General features: G+C 42.3%; 1 protein-coding gene across 2 annotated transcripts in view; it reads right to left on the bottom strand.

Moving 5' to 3' along the window:
• The window catches only part of PLCB3 (phospholipase C beta 3), a 2,354,563-nt gene that overhangs the window by 74,325 nt on the left and 2,255,499 nt on the right, over window positions 1-24,739 (bottom strand). For both annotated transcript variants that reach the window (XM_044075790.1, XM_044075791.1), the window contains exon 30: window positions 5,261-5,350. In XM_044075790.1, the coding sequence (XP_043931725.1) occupies window positions 5,261-5,350 (90 nt within the window). The remainder of the gene's footprint in view (window positions 1-5,260; window positions 5,351-24,739) is intronic.

A 24,739-nucleotide genomic window follows, 5' to 3' on the forward strand; every position in this document is an offset into this window, starting at 1 on the left:
ATTTTTCCTTGAAAGCTATCAGGCCTTTTTGCACTTCCATAAGCTCTTTCCAGTTTATGTGCCTGTCCTTGAACTGAACCTCTTACTTCCCTTGGGATTGGAGGTGTTGAAAGTGAGCCCTCAGGCTGTCTCTGAGGCATCTGTGGTACGTGTTTGGCCATGGGGACTGAATCTGAATGGACAATCCAATTTTGGGCACAAGCCTGTACTCACTATGCAAACTCCTCTTTGAGACAAGGGATTAGCTGTGTCTCAGTTGTCATGGACAGAGTGCTAGCACCACACATTTTTGAGGTACCACTGGAGTTTCCTCATGTGCAGCCTGCCAAGGGGAACCCTGAGGATACAAGATGCCATATATCCCAGTGCTCAAAGAAACTCTCTGGCTGAGATGCACTGTTTCTGCTGGATACTTTGAAATGAAAGTAGTGGGTCAAAAAGGAGACCTTGTCTGGGGGAAGAAAGGCTTTTAGAAGGGAAGAGTCTAGGTGACTCCAGGAAAACTATCCTGTTGGTTGGAACAGTGTTGGATTTTTTTCAGATTTATCATGTAGCCCGGGAAGGACAGGAGGCTTTGGGTAAACTTCTGATCTTTGTAAAGTTTTGATATATTTGTGGTCTGTATCAGGCAATTGTCCAGGTATGGGGTGTATTTGAACCACTCTGGTCATGTAAAAGGCAATTGCAGAGGCGAAGCACTTGATGAAAACTCTTGCAGCAGTAGACAAGCCAAAGGGCAGTGCTGAAAATTGACAGTGACTGGAACCTGCTCTGATGCACAGAAAGCTTCTATGTGATTCTTGAATTGAGATATGCAGGAAGCTATCTTTTAGATACAGAGAAACCATAAAGGCCCATGGGGCTATCATGACTATCATGTTGAAGAGTCAACATTTTGAATTTTGGTACCAGGAGAAACTGAGGTTGGACAGGTCTAAGGACGTCAAGACCTTTCTTTTTTGGGAACCAGGAATAGCCTGGAGTAGAACCTTTTGCCTTTTTTGTTTTCTGGAAATGGTTCCACTGATCCCTGAGAACACAATCTGGATTTGAGAAAGGACTTCTGTTTTTTGATTCTGAGGAATACCTGGATAGCCTCAGTATATTAAAGGCTCTTTGAAAGTGAGTTTGTAATCATTTGAAATAATGTCTAGAACCCCCTTGTCTGAAGTGATGTGACTCCAGTTTTGTATGAACAGGGACAGCCTTCCTCCTAGTCTTGGGGGGTGTGGTCATTGTTGTTCTCTGGTAGACGCCTGGGACCTACAACTCCCTTTCTTGGAAGTTTCTGAGGTCCACTGCATCTGCAGCTGTTGCTGCTGCCTTTGAGTCCTCTCTCACTGGGTTTTCCTCTGTCTGTCTCTAGGTTGGGAGGGAAAGAACCAGTGTTTAGTGGGGAAGTTCCTACTAAACCTAGGAGGTTGAACTTGGAGGAAGTCTTTCACACTCTGCTTAGACTTACCTTTGTCCTCCATCTTACCCACTTCACCACTAAGTCTGATCTATAAGACCTTTTTCCTCTTTCTATAACTTACTTTATCCATCTGCTCTTCTTTCTGTACCCTCCCTCTGGTTCACTACATCCCTCCTCTACTATCTTCTTTTGCACCATTCCCTTTTCTGACCTACGGTCCCTTGTGCAGTCACCCCTCTCTACTTTTTACTCTCACTCTACTTTCCCTCAAATCTGAAGCCCCTGCACTTACACAATTCTTCTTCTAGCCACTAATCTAATTATACCTCGTTTCTTTTCATTATATTACCTACAACCTTAATTTCCCCTCCTGCTTACCTGCGGGATTTACTATTGTTGTTTCTCCTATTACAACCTACTACTACACTTTTTGCATATATAGCTATGTACTATTCCTTTGAGTACATTATGTTTTTCTTATCCATTGTATCCATAAGAATGTTTTGCTCTGTAATATTGTTAACTTGTTTCTATTTGTATGTCTGTTTGGGGCATTTCCCCTCAGGTCTCCACTGAAAAAGGGTAAATTCTTACCCAGCTGGACCATCCTGGTTAACAAATGCGAAATAAAATAAAATAAAAAATCTTTAAGAACATCCTCAGCTTTAGGTCCAAAGAGGAATTACTTGTCAAGGGTAGCATCAAGAAAGTTAGATTCAACATTGTCAGGAAGAGATTGTTCCCTAAGCCAAGCATGCATTCTAATAATTGAACCAGTGGTAGCTGCTTGGCTAGAAGCCTCCATAGCATCATAGTCACAGTGCAAGGAAGGCTCTTCCTACCAGATAACTGGAGTGGCAGAGATCCAAAAGCTCTTTAGAAAGGTTTTTATCCTCCAGTGAAGATATCTTTTGTTGAAGCTGACCAAGAATGGTTTGCTGATATTTAACCATGTGAAACTGACAGCTGAGAGCTTTCCTTAGTAAGGATGGCTGATATATACGCATTTTCCCAAATCTATCAAGGGCCCTGCTCTCTTTATCCGTAGGTAAAGGGTTTCTAGAGGAACTGGCTTCTAAGTCCCTTTGGGCCCTAGAATGATGACCTCTGGATCAACAGAAAGATTTTTGAAAAGGTATTTATGGGAGTCCTGTACCTTATAAAATCTGTCTGGATTACGAGGGGCTGTGAAAAGACAGTCAGAATTCAAGGAGGAATCCTGGAAGACATCCTTAACCACCTCTAAAAATGGGTGGAATAGCAAGAGAGATTTGCGCTCTGGCAGATCCAAGAACTCCTTAATTCTCTTTTTTGATCGAAGGTATTCCTGTGCTTCCCACTGTAAATGTTTCCACCTTCCGAGCATGGAGAGTCTCTCCCCAAAGGTGAGATCCTCTGGGGAAGAGACAGAGGCCAGGCTCTCCTCTGAAGCTGAATCTTCAAAAGAGGTGAGGGAGGGTTCTTTTTCAGAATAAGATGCCTCTAGGTCTGAATCCTCCTCAGATTCAAAAGTCTCTGGGAATGCTTCAAAAGTAGGACCCCTTTTTCTTTTACCTGGGGAGGCATCTCTAGGTGTTTGACTAGATCTCACTATGGAGATAGAGTCTTCAGCTAGTCTAAGTCCTGTTGATATCCTTAGAAAGGGAGCCAGTAGGCCTAGGTGAAGACCCTGTAGGAGTACTTCTCTTAGGAGTTGCTTTGGCCTTGGACCTAGGGATGTCTGACATCCTCACACCTGTCTCTCTGGAAGAAAGATGAACTAGTATTGGCCGAAACTGCAAAGGAGCATCACCAAGAAGAGAGCACTCTTCGGAAGCTGAGGCTTGCAGAGCAGCCCCGGACCCAACCGATGAGCTGAAAGCAAAGGCCTGTGCAGAAATAGAGGGACCCGACAGCATGTCGGACTCCAAAGCTGGTCTTAACAGAGCCCTGCACCATCACCTCAGACACAGAAGAGGTCTGTAAAAGTCCCTCACCTTCTTCAACAATCACAAGCCTAGAACAAGAAACAGAACAGCTGTCATCCAAGGGCCTAAGCTTGGGTGTCTTATTTTTGTCCCTCTTATGTCTAGGTTGCTCAACCTACGAATGACCAGCGGACACCATCAGACACAGATGAGAACATTCAAGACTAAGGAATCTAGCTAAAATCTCAGCCCTATATCTGATCATCCTAGAGTTAATGGGGACACAAAAGTGTCAACTAGGGAAGTCATGTTCCAGGCCTAAACAGCTGACACAAAGTGAGTGGAAGTCTCTGTGTGAGATTTGCTTACCACAGCAATTATTTACTTTATCTGACATGAGTTTGAAGCAAAAGAAAGGAGGTCTCCAATGGGAATGGGTTACTTACCTTTCCAATGACTTCTCTCTGGTATGGACCGACCATTGCACTGAAACACTGCTTCGGGCTCCGATGGCAGGAAAAGACTGATTTCATGACATAGGCTGACTCCCTATATACCCAAGCGCACTGACGTTGAGACCAGCCTTAGGAGGAGAAAAGCAATTGTCGCTGGTAGTCAGGACGGCCAAGGGCTTTCACAGCAGGCAATCCCAAAATTCAGGACTGTAACAGTAAAACACGTAGAACATTTAATGTTGCCTTGGTCATAAGGGTGATATTAGAAACATTTTTGGCTTTTCCTACATTATTTTGTATAATACCCTGTGGATCAAGGGTATACGAGGGAACAAAGAAAGCATCTGTAGCTCAGGCTTCTTTTGACTGCATCCTAGTGCAGTATTTGCTCAGTAGTCTGTTTTATGGAAAAGCAAAAGGCCTGCTGTCACACATCACTTATGAACTAAATCTAAGAACACATTGATCCCAAAAAATAAATACTAAACATGGCTTGTGTTCTGCTCAGATGGTCAGCCAACACATTTTTCTGACATGAGCTATACTAAACACAGAGAGTTACAACGGTCTCCTCGGCAGGATCCCATGAGTACACTGCTAGCCTGCAAAGGAGGTAAGAATGAGTCCCCCTCACTGCCCCACTTTTTGTCATACCACATCACTGTGGTGTTCTGTCATGATCTGCAGAGTTTGAAATTCTAATGGCCATGATCACTTATCATAGTCTCCATTACATTGATGTGTGTTCTCCTACAGTTTTCATAAGAAACTGGTTGTTCAGCTAATATTTCAGGCAGAATACGCCGCAGAAATAATTGCAATATCAGCATTACAGGTATGACTTCACAAGTTAAGCTATTCAAAAAACAAGATGCTGTGTAATGACTATGAGTAATAAAACTATTTTTCTACATGTTTTTTGCCCCTGGACCTGTTAATCATTTTGTCTCCTCCAACAGGATATGGCCCATTATTCCCTTACCTGAACATGTCAACCAGGATAAGAGGAAGTTGTCATTCAGGTGGCCATTACGGTACTTTATGCCCTCTCAGGCATCCTGGCAATGAGGGAGATTGTAGCAGCCAAATTTCACCCCTGCATGGGAAGTTGCACAGTCCTCATCACTTCCTAGGCTCACAATGCCTTCCCCAAGAAAATGAAAGCTTCCACTTTTTCTCTCTTTTAAGTCTACCATCAGATAGTGGTTTGGTGATCCTACTACCTTTCTCCAGGCTTGTACCCTTCTTCCAGAAGACTGTGGGAATGTGCAGCTGGCTCCACCACATTCTCCACTGTGAACTCCATAAAGTGTCCAAACAGCAAATCAAACTCAGGGTGACTGTCATGTAATAATAAAGACAGTAACCCAAACACATTTAAGCATGAACTAACTTGTATCAGAATTTGCCTTTTAAAAGTTTTCATAGATGAAAAATTTACATCAACAAGTTATGAACAGAGGAATTGTGCAGGAGATACTTACGAATCCACCTGATTCTTGTCCCTCTGTTTAGCCTCAGTGATGCTGTTGTGTCGTTTTCTCTCCATGATCTTCTGCAGCTCCTTCTTTTCTCTTTAAAAGAACATAATATGTAATTCTTTAAACAATTCATCAGTTAGAAGCAGTAATGATAACAATAAATGTAATTAAGGAAAGAGCTTCAGAACAGTCAGAACTCCCAGTACAATTCATGTTTCACCAGCTACAATGAAAAAAAATCACTTAAATACGCTTCTCGTTATATCCTAGTCAAACATTAAATATGCATTATTAGTGACTGAGAACACCCTTAAGGCTCTGCAATGTTTGTTCATAAACTCAGTAACATTTGTGACCTAAAGCAAAAACAAGGTGAAGTGAAAAACTGAGTCATCCAGGAGTCTTTTTTTATTAAAAAAGTTAACGATAAGAGTTGCTTCAAAAATGTCAAACTTTAAAGAAGTGAATGGCTAAAAAATATATTCTTAGTTATGATTGGCACACACACTAAAATAAGTACACATTTCATTGCAGCCAATAGATCATACATCCATGCTCTGATGGGAGATTGTGGTTAACTGAAATTTCAACAGACAGTCTTCTGTCACAACCCAAGCATATAATCCATAAACTAGCAAGTTTTTTTTTATTTTTTATTTTTGTTGTGCAGCTCTGCTAATCATAACTAAAAAAAAGTTATGAACTAACCATAACGTTCCAGCTGTGTTGTTGCCCCTCATTTGCTCTTCAACGTATGGGTTTTGGATCTGAGCATGGCCATATACCAAAGCTGTAGGCTCCAATATCTGAGCTGCATCTCGAACCATGATAGTGCTCCTCCAAATCCCCCAGATTGAGCTTGCCATACATATGAAATGTTGATCAGATTTTCTGAAAGTTTTAGTCCTATCCAAATAAAAGCTAAGTGGCTGATGCACATCCAATGTATGGAGAAGATATTTTCCCCTTGTCTTGAAAATTAGAAAAGAACACAGGAAGGTTAATGACTTGGTTTAAGTTGGCCTCTGAAGTAACATTGGGCAAAAAGGAGGGATTATTACATAAGGTGACTTTGTCCTTAAGGAAGAGGAGATATGGAGGTTTGCAAGTAAAGGCCTGTAGTTCCAAAACCCTATTAGAAGTGATGGCCACCAAGAAAATAGTTTTCCAGGTAAGGAACTTCAAGTCTACTTTTGTTGCAGGTTCAAAAGGAGACTAGACTAAAGCCTGAAGAATTAAGGTGAGGTCCCAAGGAAAGGCAGGCTTCCTTGAGAGAAGGACATAGAAGAAAGGAACCCTTTAGGAAAGCCTTGCATAGTTTAGATGTGGCTAGGGAGAAAGAGTTCTCCCAAACATGAAAAATATAAATGGAAGCAAGTTGTACCGTAACCTTAGAAAAACTTGCACTGGAATTAAAAAGATGAGCCAAAAAGACCAAACTGCAGGTACTGGAGGAGAGAAGGGGTCTTAATTGTTTTGATGGGCCTAGATAGAGAATCTCTTCCATTTACTGGCATAAAGTTTTCTCATGGAAGGTTTGTGGGCCACAAAGAAAAATTTTCTAACTACAGAAGAAAGCCCGGGATTTCTTGCCATTATTAAAAGTGGAGAAACCAAGCAAGTTAGTTTCAGATTCAGGAGAGCCAGATGAGTGTGTCCCAAGGGATGGGACAACAGATCTGGAGAGGGATCCAGAGTCCACAGCGTACAGACCAGGTGAGACCAAAGGAAGGGGAGCCACACTTGACAGGAACAAAAGAAGGCAATGAGGATGACCTGGCACTTCAATCTCTATACTTTCTGAAGAAATTTGAGAATGAGCAGAAAGGCAAAGTATACCGGGGGCCAAGCATGAACTAGAGCATCTCTTGGTGATTGTCCCTGAAGAGGAATTAGGGCAAAAAACTCACTGCACTTCGTATCTGAGGGAGATGCAAACAGGTCACAGCAAAGTTGACCCCATTTCTGGAAGATCATATTCGCCACTGCAGGGTTTAGAGACCACTCGTGAGGCATCAGGATGGTTCTGCTGAGCCTGTCAGCTAGAATGTTCAACTTCCCTGGAATGTGTGTTGCTATGAGAAAGTGATTTGAAGAGATCACCCATTACCACAACCTCATGGCCCTTCAACGCAAGGGATAAGACATGGTTCCCACTTACTTGTTGATGTACCAGACTACAGACATGTTGTCTGAATGAATCACAATACTTCCAGTGGGGAGAGAGGAATGGAGGGCACCACTCTCATCTCCAGAATATTTGTATGCAAATTGGTCTCTAGGTGAGACCATGTGCCTTGAACTGTCTATCCCAGATACTGCCCCCCACCCAAGCTGGAAAGTGTCTGTGGTCACAGTGGCCGAGGGGGGAGGAAGGATGAAGGGCTGGCTGTGGAGCATGTCATCTTATTGCATCCACCAGATGAGAGATTGTTTGCATGCCTGAGAGATCTTGATACGGTGGCTCAGCAGGTAAGGGAGAAGTGACCACTGCACTGCTAGGTTCCACTGAAACACTCTCATCTGCAGGCAGTTTAAGGGTACTAGGGTGATTGTCACTGCCATAGACCCCAAGGCCCGAAGAACAAGACTGGCTTAGGGCAAAGCAGTGTCCATAATCTGCATGGCATGGGATCTCAGACTGGAGATTCTATCGGGAGTAAGAAGTGCTAGGTACTGAGGTATGTCCAAGCGAGCTCCAATAAAGTCTATAAACTGGACAGGAATCAGATGGGATTTGCATACATTGATAGATATGCCCAAGGTGGAAGCTAGATGAAGTAGGCATTCTCTGGCTTGAAGAAGTCAATGTCTGGTGGGAGAAGTTAGGAGCCAATTGTCCAAGTAAGGAAACACCTAGAATCTTTGCAGTCTCATGTAAGCTGCTACCACTGCATGCATTTGGTGAACACACTGGGGGCTGTGGTGAGACCAAAGTCAGTGCTCGGAATTGATAGTGATTGGCTCCTAGCCTGAAGCAGCAGTACCTTTCTGGAGCACCTGCTCATCTTGAGATGATAGTATACATCCTGAAGGTCTGCACAGCACATCCAATCGCCTTTCTGCAGAAAGAGCAGAATGGACTGTAGCGTGATCATTTGGAACTTTGAACTGGCAACTGACATGTCGAGAAGTACTTTTAATCCCCCTTACATCCTACATTACAATTATTTGAGAGAATATGTGATCTGGATATAAGGAATTTACAAAGCAGGGGCCATTTTTTTACAGAATAATTTAAACAGCGATGAAAGGCAAGTGTTGGATTTTTTGAAACATAAAATATGCATAATGACACCAGATAAGGCTGGGGGGCTGTACTTACGGATTATTATGACTATTATTCTAGGTTGGTTAACATTCTGGATATGGAAAATTAAGAGTTGAGCTCTAGGAATCAAATGAATATCACTTACAAAAGAATTAGACAACAAATTCATGATTTTTTTTATTGAGGGGTGTACTGATGTTCATTTATTTAATTTTTTAAAAGTGTTACATCCTAAGGTACCTAATTTTTGGTCTACCAAAAATCCATAAGAGCATTAATGATCCACCTTTTAGACCTGTAATGGATGGCAGAAATTCAATTTATTTATTTATTTTACATTTGTTTACCACGATGGTGCAACTGGATGTAGGTCCTTTTTCAGTGGAGGCCCGGGGAGAAAAACCTCCACATAAACAATTACATAGATAATAATCAATGTTTAACAGACAATAAACAATGTTTACAGAATAATAGTATAACATAACATTACAATCTTGGGTTGACATTGGTTTCTTGTGATATTTAGTACGTTATACAGTAATCATATGGTTTGCAACATTCACAGCAATAAAGCACTGGCAAGAAAAATTTAGTACGTTATACAGTAATCATATGGTTTGCAACATTCACAGCAATAAAGCACTGGCAAGAAATTACATTAAATCAGTGATGACAAATACTCTAGTGAATAGATAGTTTAGCGTAAGGCTTAACATTGTAAGATGTCTTGTACAGGTTTTTGTCTTCGGTTTGTACATAATGATAAATACACTTAGTAGTACAGTGCTGATAAAGAACTATTGTTTGGTAAGTGGCATAACAATATCTGATGCAACAAGTTCTATTAACAGGTACTGGTGTTGCACTTCACCATCTGCCAGTCAGTAATCTGGTGGAGTGAAACAGCCAAGTAGAATTGTAGTATATGCTGGAGTAAAGTGGAATGGAATGGAGGGGGATGGTGGATATTATAGGTCAAGTAGTAGATGGGGGGGTTGTTTGCATTAACCTGGGCTGTTGCAGAGCCAAGAGTTTGTCAAATGGGGTTTTTTAAGGACCTTTTAAATTCATTTGTGTAGGACATGGCTGTGATGAAAGGGGGAAGCTTATTCCACTGCTTGGCTATTGTCTTACAGTAGACGGATGAGCCAGTGGTATTATCTTTAGATACTTTGAGGAGTAGTTTTTGAGCGGAGATTTCTGGTGGATGAGTAAAGTATTATCAGGTCTTGAAGGTTTTTTGGGGGGGGATGATGTATGATCTTACGTGACAGGAGTAGCTGATTATATAGAAGCAGGTGATGAAGTTCCAACCGTGTGAGCTGTTTTAGTGCTACACAATGGTGGAAGCTGTAGGAGCAGTTGGGGCGATTTCACAATTTTATTATTATAGGATTGTAGTTTGGTTAATTCTAATTTTCTAAGATTGGTGAGTCTTTTGGAGGCATACAGTAGTGTAGAGATAAGATTACCGCTAGGTGTGCAGAATATGTTGACAGTATTTTGAAATAATTTATTAACAAGGAAAAACAGATATGTAAATATTCTTGGTCCTTTCTGGAAACAATAATGTGGAGTTCAATTGTGATGATTTACTTGTCATAATTTATGTGAAGGACTTTTATACAGTTATACTACAACAAACAAGTATTTCCAGGGTAGTCAAATTTCTGCATTTGAACGCTGATAGCTAGGATGCAATTAATTTAATTGAGGAACCATTAGAATTAATTCTGAGTAACAACTACAGTTTATTTAATGGTAATTATTACAAACAGAATTCTAGAGTTGCCATGGGCTTCCCTTGTGGTTGAGTATTTGCAAGCATTGTAATGGCCTACTAGGAAAACTAATAATTTTTTTCTAGTAACTGGAGTAAATTTTGTAAACTATATACGTGTTTTCTGGATGATATCTTTATAATTTGGGAAGGCAGTGATATAGATGTGAACAGTTTTTCGCATTACATTAATATTTCAACTGATTTTTTTAAATTTACTTGTGAATATAGCCTTAACAGCATAGTTTATTTGGATGTGTTTTTGAGCAAGGACTTCATAAATAAGTGTTGCATTTCTAAGATACACAGAAAAGATATCTATTCAAACAGCCTGTTACATTTTTTTCAGCATACACCCATTTAGTCAAAACAAATCAATTATAAAGGGACAGCTGGTTGGGGCTGCAAGAATGGTCATTAAGAACACAGATTTCAACAATGAATGTGAATTATTACATAATATGTTTATAAACAGAGGATATCCAGGGGCTTTAGTACATGAAATAATTGTTGAAGTAAGGCAAAAAAGAACATCTGGCTATTTTAAATCGATTTTAAGACTGACTGGTAGCATGATGGAGAATATATCTGATGATACATGTTTAACATCTACAATAGCATCTAGGTCTGATGATGAAATTAATTATAATGTTGCTTTTATCACCACATTTATTTTGAATAGTAAGGATATTGAAGAGATTTTTTTAAGAAAAACTGGCCAATATTATTAAAAGACAGTGAACCGAGACAAAAAATAAATGACATAATTTTTTGTGGAACGTAGAGGTAGGAATTTAAAAACAATATTGGAAAATGCATCAAAAATGTACAACAGACAAAATGTGGGGATAAAGAAATGTGTTTTTTGTAATTATTGTGGATTTGTTTGTGAGAATGATGGGGAATATCGAATATATGCAAAATTTAATTGTGAATCAAAAGCCCTAGGATACTTAGCCAGGTGTAATGATTGTCCATGTTGTTATATTGGAAAGACTGAACGTAGATTAAAGGACAGAGTCTAAGAACATTTAAATGGTATTAGGAGAAAGAATCCAAATAATGCCTTGGTTCGACATATTATAGAATATCCAACACTCAAGGTTTTGGCCACTGACAATGTTGAATTAGATGCCAGAGGGGGCCCGTGGATGTTCATTTTGGGGAAGGAGTTATTTTGGCAGCTAAAATTATATTCTTGTGCTTGGCCAGGTTTAAAAGATATATTGTCCATCACATGTTTATTAAAACTTAAGGCATTTTCATCTTAGTTTTTTTTGAGTGTTTTTATATTGTGGTTGTACCAGTCAATGTACCTGACCTTATTTCACTTTGGAAGCCAAGCAGGGTCAGGCTTGGTTAGAATTTGGATGAGACACCAGTTGGGAAACATCATGTGTGTATACATACATACACATAGGGTCCCTATTAATTATTCAAACTTTTCAAAGTTCAAAGGTTAAAAGCAATGACTCCATACTGCGCAGAATGGGAAAATTTCCCTTTTCTGCGCTGAAGTGTGATCTCGGAGTTGGTATATTTAAGTAAAGGATGTTAACAGGATTTATATATATGTGTACTTTTTATTTGTAAGAATAATAATTAAGTTACTTTTAGGACCTTATTTAAACTATTTACAAATTATTGTTAAATTATAATTATTTACATATAAACATATTTATGTGAATTTTATTTTTATTAGGAAAACATGGTGGGGATTTTTGTGTGGTTATAGTTTTACACAAATGCAAGTGTAAATGTTTTTTGTATAGGTAAATACACCTTTAAATAGTTTCATAGTTTCATAGTATAGTACTAGGCTATCTGCCCTAGGGCATTTATAAGCCTAGCCATAGTGTACGTGGCTTTCGCCACCCCATGTAATGATACAAAAGTGTACAAAATAAATTTAGTTTACTGTGCCTCTGTCTAGTAGTGACACAGAGATGACCCCCGGGGTAAACCTACGATCACCCATCCACTCGTCAAGATTTCTCTTGAAGAGAGTCAGTGAGGGGCTCTGCCTAACATGGACTGGGATCCTGTTCCAGAGTACGGGAAGCCTCTGGGTTATGAATCTGTCCCTCCAGCATGTCCTATTCATATTTGTGCTGAGGTTTAGATCTTTAGCTCTTGTGGCTCTGATGGATTTGGATTTTTTGAGGTGGAGCATGTCCATTAATTTCGGATTGGACATGGCCTTGTACGTCAGGCACATATCACCTCTGAGTAGGCGGTATGCTACTGAATAGAGCTGGAGCTTATTTAGTCTGGCAGCATATGACATATGTTGGAAGACCCTTGATCCTCTTGGTGAGGTACTTTTGGGGTCTCTCCAGCTGCTGCAGGTGCCGGGTGAGGTACATACCAAATGGGGCATTGTACTCAATCATAGGCCTGATAAGGGAGGAATATTAGGGGTACAATGACATCCTTTGATCTAGATGTGAATCCCTTCATGATAAGGTGGGCAAGGTAGAAGGTCTTTCTAACCACTTTGGCGACGTGGGTGTCAAATGAGAGGTCACTGTCAACTTGGGTCCCCAGGTCTCTGATTACTTTTTCCGTACTTAATGGATTACCACCTATGTGGTAATTTGTGGGTACTTTGTTTTTCCCAAAGGGAATGACTATACATTTTTTGGCATTTAGTTTAAGGCCATGACTCTGGCACCAGTCGTCTGTTTCTGTAAGGCCCTTCTGAAGGATGCATGTGTCAGCTGGTGTATCGACTATGGCACCTAGTTTGCAGCCATCTGCGAACTTTGTCAGCCACAACCCCCCTATGTTTGCCTGCACATCTGAGAAATAAATGCCAAACAAGAGGGGTCCCAAGACAGAGCCCTGTGGGACTCCACTTGTGACTTGGCTTAGAATCTGACATAGCTCCAGCTATTCTGACCTTGTGGGTTCTGTCCTTTAGCCAGTTTGCAACCCATCTTGTGACATACGGATTTACATTTAAGCTGTTGAGCTTGTCTATGATGCCTGAGTGGGGTATTGTATCGAAGGCTTTTGCCAGGTCCAGGTAGGCTGTATGAACTGCTTTGCCCTCATCGATGGCTCTAGTGACTGTTTCAAATAAGTCCACCAGGTTCAAAAGGCAGGATCTGCCTTTTACAAAGCCGAACTGGGTAGGATCAATTGTCTGTAGGTCCCTGATATCTTTGTTTATGAGTTCCATAATGATCCTTTCCATAGCTTTGCAGACCAGGCTGGTTAAGCTTATGGGGCGGTAGTTTCCAGGGTCTGTAGAAGTGCCTCCTTTGTGGAGTGGGACACTGTTGCTGTACGCCAGTGTTCAGGTACATATCCTGTAGTAAGGCTAAGATTAAACAGCATTCTTATGTGGGGGTTTAGCTCCTCTTGGAGTTCACGTAGCATGCAACCCGGGACACAGTCAGGTCCCATTGATGCTGTATTTTTAGCTTTGCTGAGAGCAGCTCTCACCTGGACATCTGAGATGTCAGGGAGGTTGCATTCAGCTGGGTAAATATTTCTTCTTTTGGGGGTGAGGGAGGGGAGAAATTTGCACTGAACCTGTCTGCCAGTATGCTGGCAATATCTGTGGCTTCAGTGTATTTCTTGCCGTTATGAACTAACTCTGAGCATATCTGAGGGTTTCCGCCCAGGTTTCTAACATAGCTGAAGAAGGCCTTGTGGTTACCTTTAGTGTCCTTAGCGATTTTTCTCTCAAAGTTGGTCTTGGATGATTTTATGAGCGAACGTAGTTTTTTGCTACTGCTGATCAGAGATGCCTTCCCTTTTATGGGATTTTGCTCTGTCTTGCAGTAGCTTCCTTCTTTTGTTATAAAGTTTGTTTATGGCTGGGGTCCACCAGATAGGACGCCTGCCTTTGGTGGAAAGGGTCTTGGCTTTATTTGGGATTGCATGATCCATGCATTCTTGGAGATGTCCGTAGAAAGCATTTGTGAAGGATTCAGCAGTGTGGGATGTGGTTTCCACTGGCCCAGGGGGCTTGAAGGATACCATTTCAGTCTTAAGGAGTGTAAAGTCGGCTTTTGAGAAGTTTCTCACTATGGTCTTTTGTGCTGGGGGTGGAGGTGGGATATGAATATCTAGGGTCATTAGTTTGTGGTCAGATCTCACTAGTGAGGAGTATACTTCCGGTGTTGAGCATTTTGTCCCCATGTTTGTGATGATCAGGTCAAGTATATTATCTCCCCTTGTGGGGGAGGTGACTAGTTGTTCCATCGCATTTGAGTTGATGAATTCCAGGAACCTTTGGGCTAGGGTGTTAGGGCTTGAATAATGCACCCAGTCTATGTTTGGGTAGTTGAAGTCTCCCAATATGATGGTATTTGGTGAGACATTCATATCCTCCAGTGTCTTCAGGAAGGCTGAATGGAGTTCCTGAGATTGAGAGGGTGGTCTGTAGCATACTACAAGTTGTATAGCAGTTTTGCCTGCAGTTAGTTGCACATGGATGGTCTCCGATGCTTCGTGCGTTGCCACTAACCTGGAGGTGTGGGTGTCTTTAATGAATATGGACACTCCCCCTCCCTTTGTGGTTCGGCCCAAGTTTTGGGGCCAAAATGCATGATACGAGGTATAACCTGGTAGAGCTGGGGTGCTCTCAGGAGCCTTGAACCAGGTTTCAGTTACTGCACAGACATCGATGCTCTCCATACTGAGGAGTGCTTCGAGAGCCTGCATCTTGAGATTTAGACTTCTGACGTTGAGCAGCATTACCCTTAGTTTTTTTCCATTTTTGTTTTTTAAGGTGGTGGGTTTGTCTTTTGAGCCTTGCCTATAAAAGGCACTATGGGGGTGGCAAGAGCCTTAGCCAATATCCGGAAGCCCAGTGGTGACAGGTGCAAGTCGTCCCTTGCGAAGCAGCGTGGCTTGTCCAGCATGTCATCCCAAGCAGACAGACATTGGATCCCCTAGAATGACACCAGTAATTGAGCCAATTATTAAAGCTGATCATCTTGTCTTTGTATTGTGGCATCATTCTTGGTGAGGGCAAGATGCTGCTCAGGGTCAGGGTCATACCGGCCTGGGCTACATAATCAGAGAGCTCCTCTATGTCTCTTTTCATGTAGTCCAGGGAGGTATGTCTCAGGTCATTTACACCGGCATGGACAATGATGGAGTCATATTTGTACTTGCTTTGGAGTGACCCGAGTGCTTGTGTTATGTGGCGGATCCTAGCACCCGATAGGCAGCTCACTGTTACCCTCTCCTTGTTCAGCTTGGTAAGCGGAACATCAGTGTGTCTGACTATAGAGTCACCTATTACTAGTGTATCAGGCATGGTGTTTCGCCTTAAGGGCTGTGATTGTTTGGCACACTGACTTAGTGAACTATGTGTTGCATGTGCTGTGTTTTGAGGTGGTGGTTTCTTGGATGTCTGCTTTGGGAGCCTCTGTTGTTTTGGTAAGTTTTTTATTAGAGCCTCCGAGTATGTCTTTGTGTTTTTATGTGTTTGGTTTGCAGTTGTGGTTGGTTTATGTGAGACTGGGTTTGTTGTGTGTGTGGTTACCTTCTTCTCCTGTCTGGTCCTGCTAGTCCTGAGTTGAGAGAGTTCAGCCTCCAGTTTGGCTATATAGTTGCATCTCTCACATGTTTGTTGGGAGGTGGAGAGGGTTGTCTGCGTACATGAGGCAATTGTAACATTGTCTCAGGATTCCCAGATTAACCAGCTGAACTGGAGAGGATGTCAGTAATATACCACTCGACATGCCAGAATAGTATAAGGGAGTGATGTGAAACTGGGTCAGAGAGGACTTTGAAGGGAAGTGGGTATTAACACAGGTTGTAGGTGGATGTAGTGCTTACTTTAGTTTAAGAGTGCTTCACTTGAAAAAAAGGTTTTAGGAGCAAGTGCTAGGCTTATAATCTAGTGAATAGACTGATTTTGTTGAAAGAAGAGCTTTCTTAAGGGATAAAATGAAGTGCAGACTTGGCGGAGCCAGGAATAGTTTAAGCCTGTTTAACCGACGCTGCGCTATGCGCACAATCGCGCAAAGCCATGCAAACGCGGATTTTAAACAGGGAACTTCAAAAGAGCTATAAATGGTCCAAAACAACCAATTACTACAAGCTCTTGTGCTGAGGTCACCCCTTCAGGGACAGATAGGCTGCTCAAGGCTCCCCACTCCCACTGGTGAGCAAAGAAACTTCCTTCTATCTAAGTAAGGCAATGGACAACACAGAACTACACCACAGTCCAGAATACAGCAAAGCCTGTATACTGGTCTAAACTAGTCAAGAAAAGGAGGGAAAACAAGGATTTTTTTTTTGTTTGTTTTTGAGTTAGAAAGTACACAGAAATGCAGGAAACAGTAATAAATCAATTACACAGGCTAGCGCACTTTAGTGGTCAGCCTCAACAGTTAAATTGAACAAACTTTCGACCAACTGTAACTTAAGTGCAGATAATATACAATGCAAAAAACAGGTAATAAAGCAGTTTAAACTTGTTCAAAGTAAGAAAAAGAAGGTCACTTAAGTAAAACAGCAAAAAAATACTTAGATCAGGAAAGTAGTCGCTTTTCTCAGTTCTCTGCTGCTAGCACCACTCTGCAGGACCATGAGGAGGTGTTTCTGAGTAGTATAGCCAGAAAAAAACGGAGGCAGATTTTAAACAGGGAACTTCAAAAGGGCTAGAAATGGTCCAAAATGACCAATTACTGCAAGCTCTTGTGCTGAGGTCACTCCTTCAGGGACAGATAGGCTGCTCAAGGCTCCCCACCCCCACTGGTGAGCAAAGAAACTTCCTTCTATCCAAGTAAGGCAATGGACAACACAGGAACTACACCACAGTCCAGAATACAGCAAAGCCTGTATACTGGTCTAAACTAGTCGAGAAAAGGCGGGAAAACAAGGATTTTTTTTTTGTTTTTTTTTTTGTTTTTGAGTTAGAAAGTACACAGAAATGCAGGAAACAGTAATAAATCAATTACACAGGCTAGCGCACTTTAGTGGGCAGCCTCAACAGTTAAATTTAACAAACTTAAGTGCAGATAATATACAATGCAAAAAACAGGTAATAAAGCAGTTTAAACTTGTTCAAAGTAAGAAAAAGAAGGTCGCTTAGGTAAAACAGTAAAAAAATACTAAGATCAGGAAAGTAGTCGCTTTTCTCAGTTCTCTGCTGCTAGCACCACTCTGCAGGACCACGAGGAGCTGTTTCTGAGTAGTATTTCAATGCATATACAGTTTGAGCTGCTCTGATTAGATAATACTGTGTGATGTCACACTTAAATTCATTATATAAACACCTGTTAATTTTAGTTGCTTTAAATGATGAAGTCTGTATGTATAAGTGGACAAAATCACTTATTTTAATTTGAGTATTACATTGTTTTTAACATTCTGGAGGTGTCCAGTGTCTATCCTGTTGCCAGGAGTTGTATTGGTGTTTGTCTTCATTCCGTTTTTTTAAATTGACTTGCTGAGAAGTTTAAGATCCAGAATGGGTCTGAGGTCCTCCATCTTTTTTTGGGCACTAAAAAGAATCTTGAGTAAATGCCGATCTGATCTGGTCTGGGGGGGATACTTAGGATGACTCAGAGCAGCTTCACAATCTCTGATGCTGCAGCCTCCTGCTGATTGGGTGGGACATTGGGGAGGATCTTCCTTGTGGAAGGTGTTTGGAAAAAGGGTATTGAATTGTCTCTGGATATTATCTTTACCACCCAATGATCTTCTGTGATGGCATCCTAGGCTGTTGGGTGTAGAGACAAATGTGCCTCAACTGTCTCCAGAGTAGAGCAGTTGGGTAATCCCTCAGGATCACTGATTGGGCCTGTCCGAGAAAGACTCTTGAGACCCCTGATTCAACAGACCCCCTCTGCCAGTGGCATCTGTTGCTATAACCGTTTCCCCCCTGCCTCTGGGAAAAAGGTCCACTGGATCCTGGAAAGGACCCTGTGATTTACAGAACCACAACTTCTTACTACCCCACTGGTTCTTAGAAAAGGACCACTGTGGGGTAGAGAAGCATATCCTGATGGCAGACAAGTTCTTTCCATCCTTTTTACTTTGGGAGAATGCGTCTCCAACCAGACTAAAAAGGACTGATCCACTGATGGCAGCATTAACAAATGACGTCTTATAGGGTTCAGAGAAATCACAGCCACATCCAGGCGTGTCATCTAACCACACCTGTGAGTCATCCTCTGCTGCATGCAAGATTAACATCATGGATGTTTTAGAAACAGACTTGAGGGTTGTCATTTTCAAGGAATAGAGCTTCTGATCCTCGGCAGACATGGACCCTGGGACCGAGCTAGAAAGTTCCTTAACCAAGTCCCTCTGTAGCCTGGTTATGTGTGCCAGGTACTTCAGCACTCACAAAGCGAAGGTCGCTGAAGAGCAAATCCACTTTCTGAACTTGTTCAAGGCCCTAGACAACCTGTTAGGAGAATGAACAGTGGAGCTTTGTTGGGGTAGCTCCTTCTTAGTGGAAGGTGCAACCACACGGCATCGACTGTGATCCCTTTAGTCCAATGCAGCCAGCCGGAAAGGGCACTAAGGATCTTATTGGGCCATTTAGGAATCGGTTCCACTGTGTCCGGGGTTCCTTCCATGCCCTGCGGGACACAACGATCGGTGGGGGGAGGCACCCAAGAAGTAGATGGACCTGACCCAAAGGCTTCCAGAAACACTGATTTCTCTGGATTAGGGCTTTTGGAAGCACAACCACCCTTCTGGCAAAGAATTTCCATGATGTCTCCAAAGGAGACATCTTCAGGTAGAGATCTGGGGGACCCTTCCCCTTAACTGAAATCTGTGTCCTCTGTGAGGGATTCCAAAGGGGAATCCAGGTATCTCCTTTTACAGATATGCTTCCAAGGAACCTCACTGGTGGGGTGCTCCAGAGATGTATCGGAAGACTCAAGGGGTTCTACACAGGAAACAGACTGCAGGTCCTTCTGGGCAGTCTGTCCTGGAGGGGAAAGAATAGATGTCTCAAGCACAAAAGCAGCTAAAGAGGGACTGAGGTCCGAAGCAGGTAGAGCCAAGGCACTTTGGGGTGCAGAAAGGACCTTCTCCACCACTGCAATAGCCAAGGGAGATGGGGACACCCCAGGCACCCCCCACCACAGCCGAAGCTCTCGACGAGAAAGTTCTGGAGGCCCCAGCCACCCCCAGATCCAAGTGGGGAGTCAGAGTAGAGCTGTCAAGTGCCGAAGCCCCAAGAGGAAGAGACCACTCTGAGAATTTTGCAGCTGACATCAACCCTTCAGACCCAGCACCAAATGCTATGGTTCCGAGAATCGCTAGACCCCAAAAACATTGGAGCATGGAGAGACAGGGAGACTGTCTCAGTCCAGTTAACTGCACCATACAGCTCTGACATCTCAGCTCCAGGGAGGCTGTGGCCAAATAGCTCCCAAATCTGGGGTCAGACTGGAGAAGGAGCAATAGGAATGAAGGCCGGGGTACTGTTCATGGATCCAGGAGAGGATGGAGCAGGTAAGATCCCAACTGGATTTCTGCCTTGAGGACTTTTACCATCATGCTGCCCACCTTGGCTTTGGAGAGGCTACAGGACGACCTAATAGATGAAGCCACCAAAGCAGACCTGGAAGAGGGCCTAGGCTGCTGCAAAAGAGGAGACCTGGGTCTCGACATGGATTCAGGGGAGAAACTATGGCTCCGACAAGGAGGGGAGCCTTGAATGACTATCTGAGCCAAAGCTGTCGGCTCCGAAGACCTTGGAATTTTGGAGGGAGGATCCTCAGAGAAGCGAGATCTGCTGGAGGGACCTGTTCCTATCCTTATGCTTCTTAGAGGGGGGTTGAGCCCCTGAAGTGGAAGGGATGGCTGAAGAAGCAGCAGAAGAGCTTGGAAGAAGACCCTTCAAAATAAGTTTGTTCTGGCAGTCAATAAGTGCCCGCTGGTGAAATCTGGCACAGATGGAGCAAGCAGAGTCAAGATGAGCTGCCCCTATAAAAAAGACACATTTGGCATATGCACTGAAAAGTGGGATCTCGTGCCCGCAAGTACAACTTTTTTAAAACCAGCTGGCTTAGGGTTAGCCATGGTCTACAAATAAAACAGTAGTCAGAAACACCACAATAGGCAAAATAGAACTATAAAACAAAGGTCTGTAGTAAAACATACTTTTTTTCCTACAGAAAAATTCCTGAATCTAGCCAAAAAAAAAATAAACCAACAATTACTCCAACTAATTGAAATGGAAGGGAAGGGTAGAGAAAAGAAACTATTAAAAACATTCTTTTCCCTGGCAAAGAACGGCAGGAGGAAAAAAGGTAGCTAGTAGAAACAGAAGTAGTCAAAAACTGAGAACAATTATTAGAGAAACACTCAATAGAACAAGGAAATTCCCTGAGGAGCTCAGAGTGAAGAAAACCCGATGCTTATTGAAACGCGGCAAACAAGATCTGGGGGATTTGGAGGAGAAGGGCATCATGGGTAGGGGAGGAGTTCAGATGCTGGAGCTTACAGCTTTGGTATACAGCCGAGTCGGATCCGATGTTCATATCTGAAACCCACAGGCTGAAGAGCAAATGAAGGTAACGACATCAGATCATTTTTCCTGAACCACTCTACACTGAACTCTACTCACAAACTTCATTCTTGAACAGTTTAACATAATCATCATCCTTTGTGTTTTTTATCAATTTATTTGTCAACCTCTGTAACTCACTGTTGGTCCTTAACAGCCCCACTCCCACATACACACACACACACATTCAGGACTTCATCCACCATCCCCAATTCAAACACATTCTGTCATTACAACAAAGAAACCTACGTCACTAACAGAAATCTGAGAGAAGGCTGGAATGTAAAGCAATTATCTGTGTTTCTGTAAATAAATATTTTCATTTTACCTGAACTCAAAAGATCCCCATGCAATGCTTCCATGCAATTTCAGATATGCAAGCTGTTATACACTCCAGGTTAGCACAGTGTTGTTAATTTCTTGCTTGCTCCTCAAACTACTATTCAAAAAAGCTTCTACTCAGGGTTCCTGCTGTGGCAATTAAATCCTCATTCTCTTACTGAGATGAGGCAGCCAACAGCATCAATCCAATTCGGGGAATGGACTTGTCAGCACCTATGTTAACTTTACGAATCAAGAACTAAGGCCACTGACAATACAGTTGGAGCTAAGATCTCTGGATCATGGAACCTGGCTACTAATGTCCTTCTTATAACTGGTAACTTAATCAAAATCCAAAACATTCTGATAAGAACCATTAGGAGAAACAGAGATATTTTGAGAAGTACTGCAACTATCAATAACAGAAGAAAAAGGTATAATAATTCCAGAGACATAACTGGCAATGACTTAGACTACAGTTATTAAAAGGGGTTACAATGAATTCAGTACTGATCTGCTTTCATTAAAATAAGTTGTGTTCAAGGAATAATGCCTAAAGCTAAGAAAATAACAGTTTGCAATCAAATGAGAACAAAAAATGCTTAAGAGAATGCAAATTCACACCTAGGAACAGTAACGTATTAAGTAAGAGCAAGATGTAAAACTTGTTGGCCAGAACTGTTGACTCAGAACAGAGTTGTGCAATCTGCAACACACACAATGTCATGCAAAAGAGATGCTGCCATACCCACCATCATCCATAGTATCAAATCGGCACTGATTTTTTACAAAATAAAATGTGGTTATTAGTGAATAGGAATACCCTGCCTAAGCAAGTTTAATTAGTATGTTAATCTATATTCTTGAGAATGGGGATAGTGACATAGATTTAAATGAGTAGCAATTTGAGTATATAATGCACAATCCATACTATATGCAGACAAAAGGATGAGGGGGGGAAAACTATCTAAACACTACAAAATGTTATAAGAAAGGGCTGTGCCTATTTCCAAGTGGTTGCACACTGAGCAAGAGCTGGATTAGTGCACTGCCAGTGTGAAAGCAGGACGAAAAAGCCAGTTAAAGTTAACAATCTGGGTAAAATTCACTTACTTAGTAGCTACTACACTGTCTGGATAAAAACAAAGACATCTGCAGTCATTTATTGTTTTGTTTAAGCCCTGCATTTGTGCTTATTTGTGTGTAGAGCAATATCACGCACTGCTGCACAACGGTGGTTACCATTGGTGATTATAGATGCAAATGTTTTGCTTGTGATCCTCCAGAGGTTTTCCGTGGCCCTGCTCTACTGTCAGGTGGAACACTAAGCCTAGCCTCGGAGGTACCAACACACCTCTCACACACTAGCCATTCCTAAGTGCGATCTTCTTTCCTAACCATATAAATTTACCTAACACTATGGACAGACAATTTCCCCCAGTTTCTCCAGCCAGCTTGATTGACATGGGCATCCTGAGGCAGTATAGCAACTGACTTATGTTCACTGACGGCCCTCTACTTCTAGTCCACACAAACTCAACATGGGAGAGATACTATATTAACCTTGAATCCATACTTTCCGCACACCAGTCAGCACATATGACAGTGAGCGGGTTTGTTAGCACGCACACCTCATCTACTACTCCAACCAAACCCACATCACACATACCTACATATGCGGAGGTTCTCACCAGAGACCTCCCAAACACAAACACAAGCATGCTACACAATACTTCCTCTGCAGAACACAATACACAACAGCTGTCACACCAATGTCTCACCTCTCAAGCCTTTAAAGCAAAACACAAAACCGAACATATTAGTCATAGGTGATTCTATCGTGAGACACACAGAGTTCCCTCTCACCAGGCTGGATAAGAAGGTGGTCAAGGTCAGCTGTCTGTCAGGTGCCAGGATCTGCCTTATCACATTTGCACTCAAGTTTCTCAAAAACAGGTACTGTTATGACTCTGTCATAGTCCATGTTGGTGTGAATGACTTGAGATATACTTCTCTTAACTATATGAAGAGAGATATGACTGAACTCTCAGACTATGCATCTCAGGCAGGTTTGTCCTTAACCTTAAGTAGCATTTTACCTTCACATAGGATGATGCCTCAATACAAACAGAAAATGATCGACTTCAAAAATTGGCTTAGTTTCTGGTGTCATTCTATGGGCATACAGTATCTGTCAGTCTGGGATGACAAGATCACCGGACCTTGATACTTTGCCAGAGATGGTCTTCATCTGTCACCTCTGCTGCCTAAGGCTCTTGCCACCCCCATAGTGCATTTTTTAAGGAGTGTCTCAAGGACAAAATTCCCCAACGTAAAAACTCCATCTAAAAACAACCTCAAGGTTATGCTGCGAAATGCTAGGAGTCTAAACATGAAATTGCAGTCACTGGAAGCAGTCCTCACCTCATAGGTTCATAGGTAGGTACTAGGCTATTGGCCCTAGGGCCTATACAAGCCCAGCCAAAAAGTTGCCCTGGCTTTTGCCACCCAAGAAAATTATTTTCCTCTGCCACTGTCGAGCAGAGCCACAGAGGTGATACCCGGGGTGAATTTCCGATTTCCCATCCAATCATCAAGCTTTTTCTTGAAGAGTGCTAATGAGGAGCTTTGATTGATACAGATAGGTAGTTTATTCTAAAGTATTGGAAGTCTCTGGGACAGGAATCTATCACTCCGGCATGTTATGTTTATTGTGGTGACAAGGTTTAGGCCTCTAGAGCGTGTAGCTCGGAATGATTGGGATTCCTTTAAGTGGAGCATGTCCAACAGCTCTGGGTTTGACATAGCTTTTTATGTTAGGCAGAGATCACCTCTGAGTAAGCGATATGCGACGGAGTAAAGCTGGAGTTTTTTGAGACTGTCTGCGTAGGGCATCTGTTTAAGGCCGGTAATCCTCTTTGTGAGGTACTTCTGCTGCCTTTCCAGTTGTTGTAGATGTCTTGTGAGGTACATACCAAAAGGGGCGTTGTACTCTATAATGGGTCTAATGAGTGATGAGTAGAGGGGAACAATGACCTCTTTTTTTCCGGATGAGAAACCTTTTGTGATGAGGTGCGCCACGTAGAAGGATTTCCTGACTACTGTGGCGATGTGATTATCAACGGAGAGACTGCTGTCCACCTGTGTCCCAAGGTCTCTTATCACACTTACGGTGTTAAGTATAGTACCACCTATGTTGTAGTTCATGGGTACAGAGTTTTTACCAAAGGGGATGACAATCCACTTTTTGGCACTGAGCTTGAGGCCATGGCTTTGACACCAGGCATCTGTCTCAGTGAGGCCCTTTTGTAGGATATCCACATAGTTAGGAGTTTCGATTATGGCTCCTAGTTTGCAGTCATCTGCGAACTTCGTTAGCCAAAGACCTTCTGTGTTAGCCTGCACTTCAGAGAAGTAGATACCAAAAAGGAGAGGACCTAGGACTGATCCCTGTGGTACTCCACTTGTCACTGGTCTGAAGCTGGATTTAGAGTCTGCTACTTTCACAGTGTGGGTTTGGTCAGTGAGCCAGGTGGCAACTCATCTTGTGACATGGGGATTTTGTACCTAGTTTAGTGAGAGTGTCTATAATTCCAGAGTGGGGGA

Source organism: Protopterus annectens, chromosome 6.part1, assembly GCF_019279795.1.
Source record: "Protopterus annectens isolate FY-2018-M chromosome 6.part1, PAN1.0, whole genome shotgun sequence".
Taxonomy (NCBI): Eukaryota; Metazoa; Chordata; order Ceratodontiformes; family Protopteridae; genus Protopterus; species Protopterus annectens.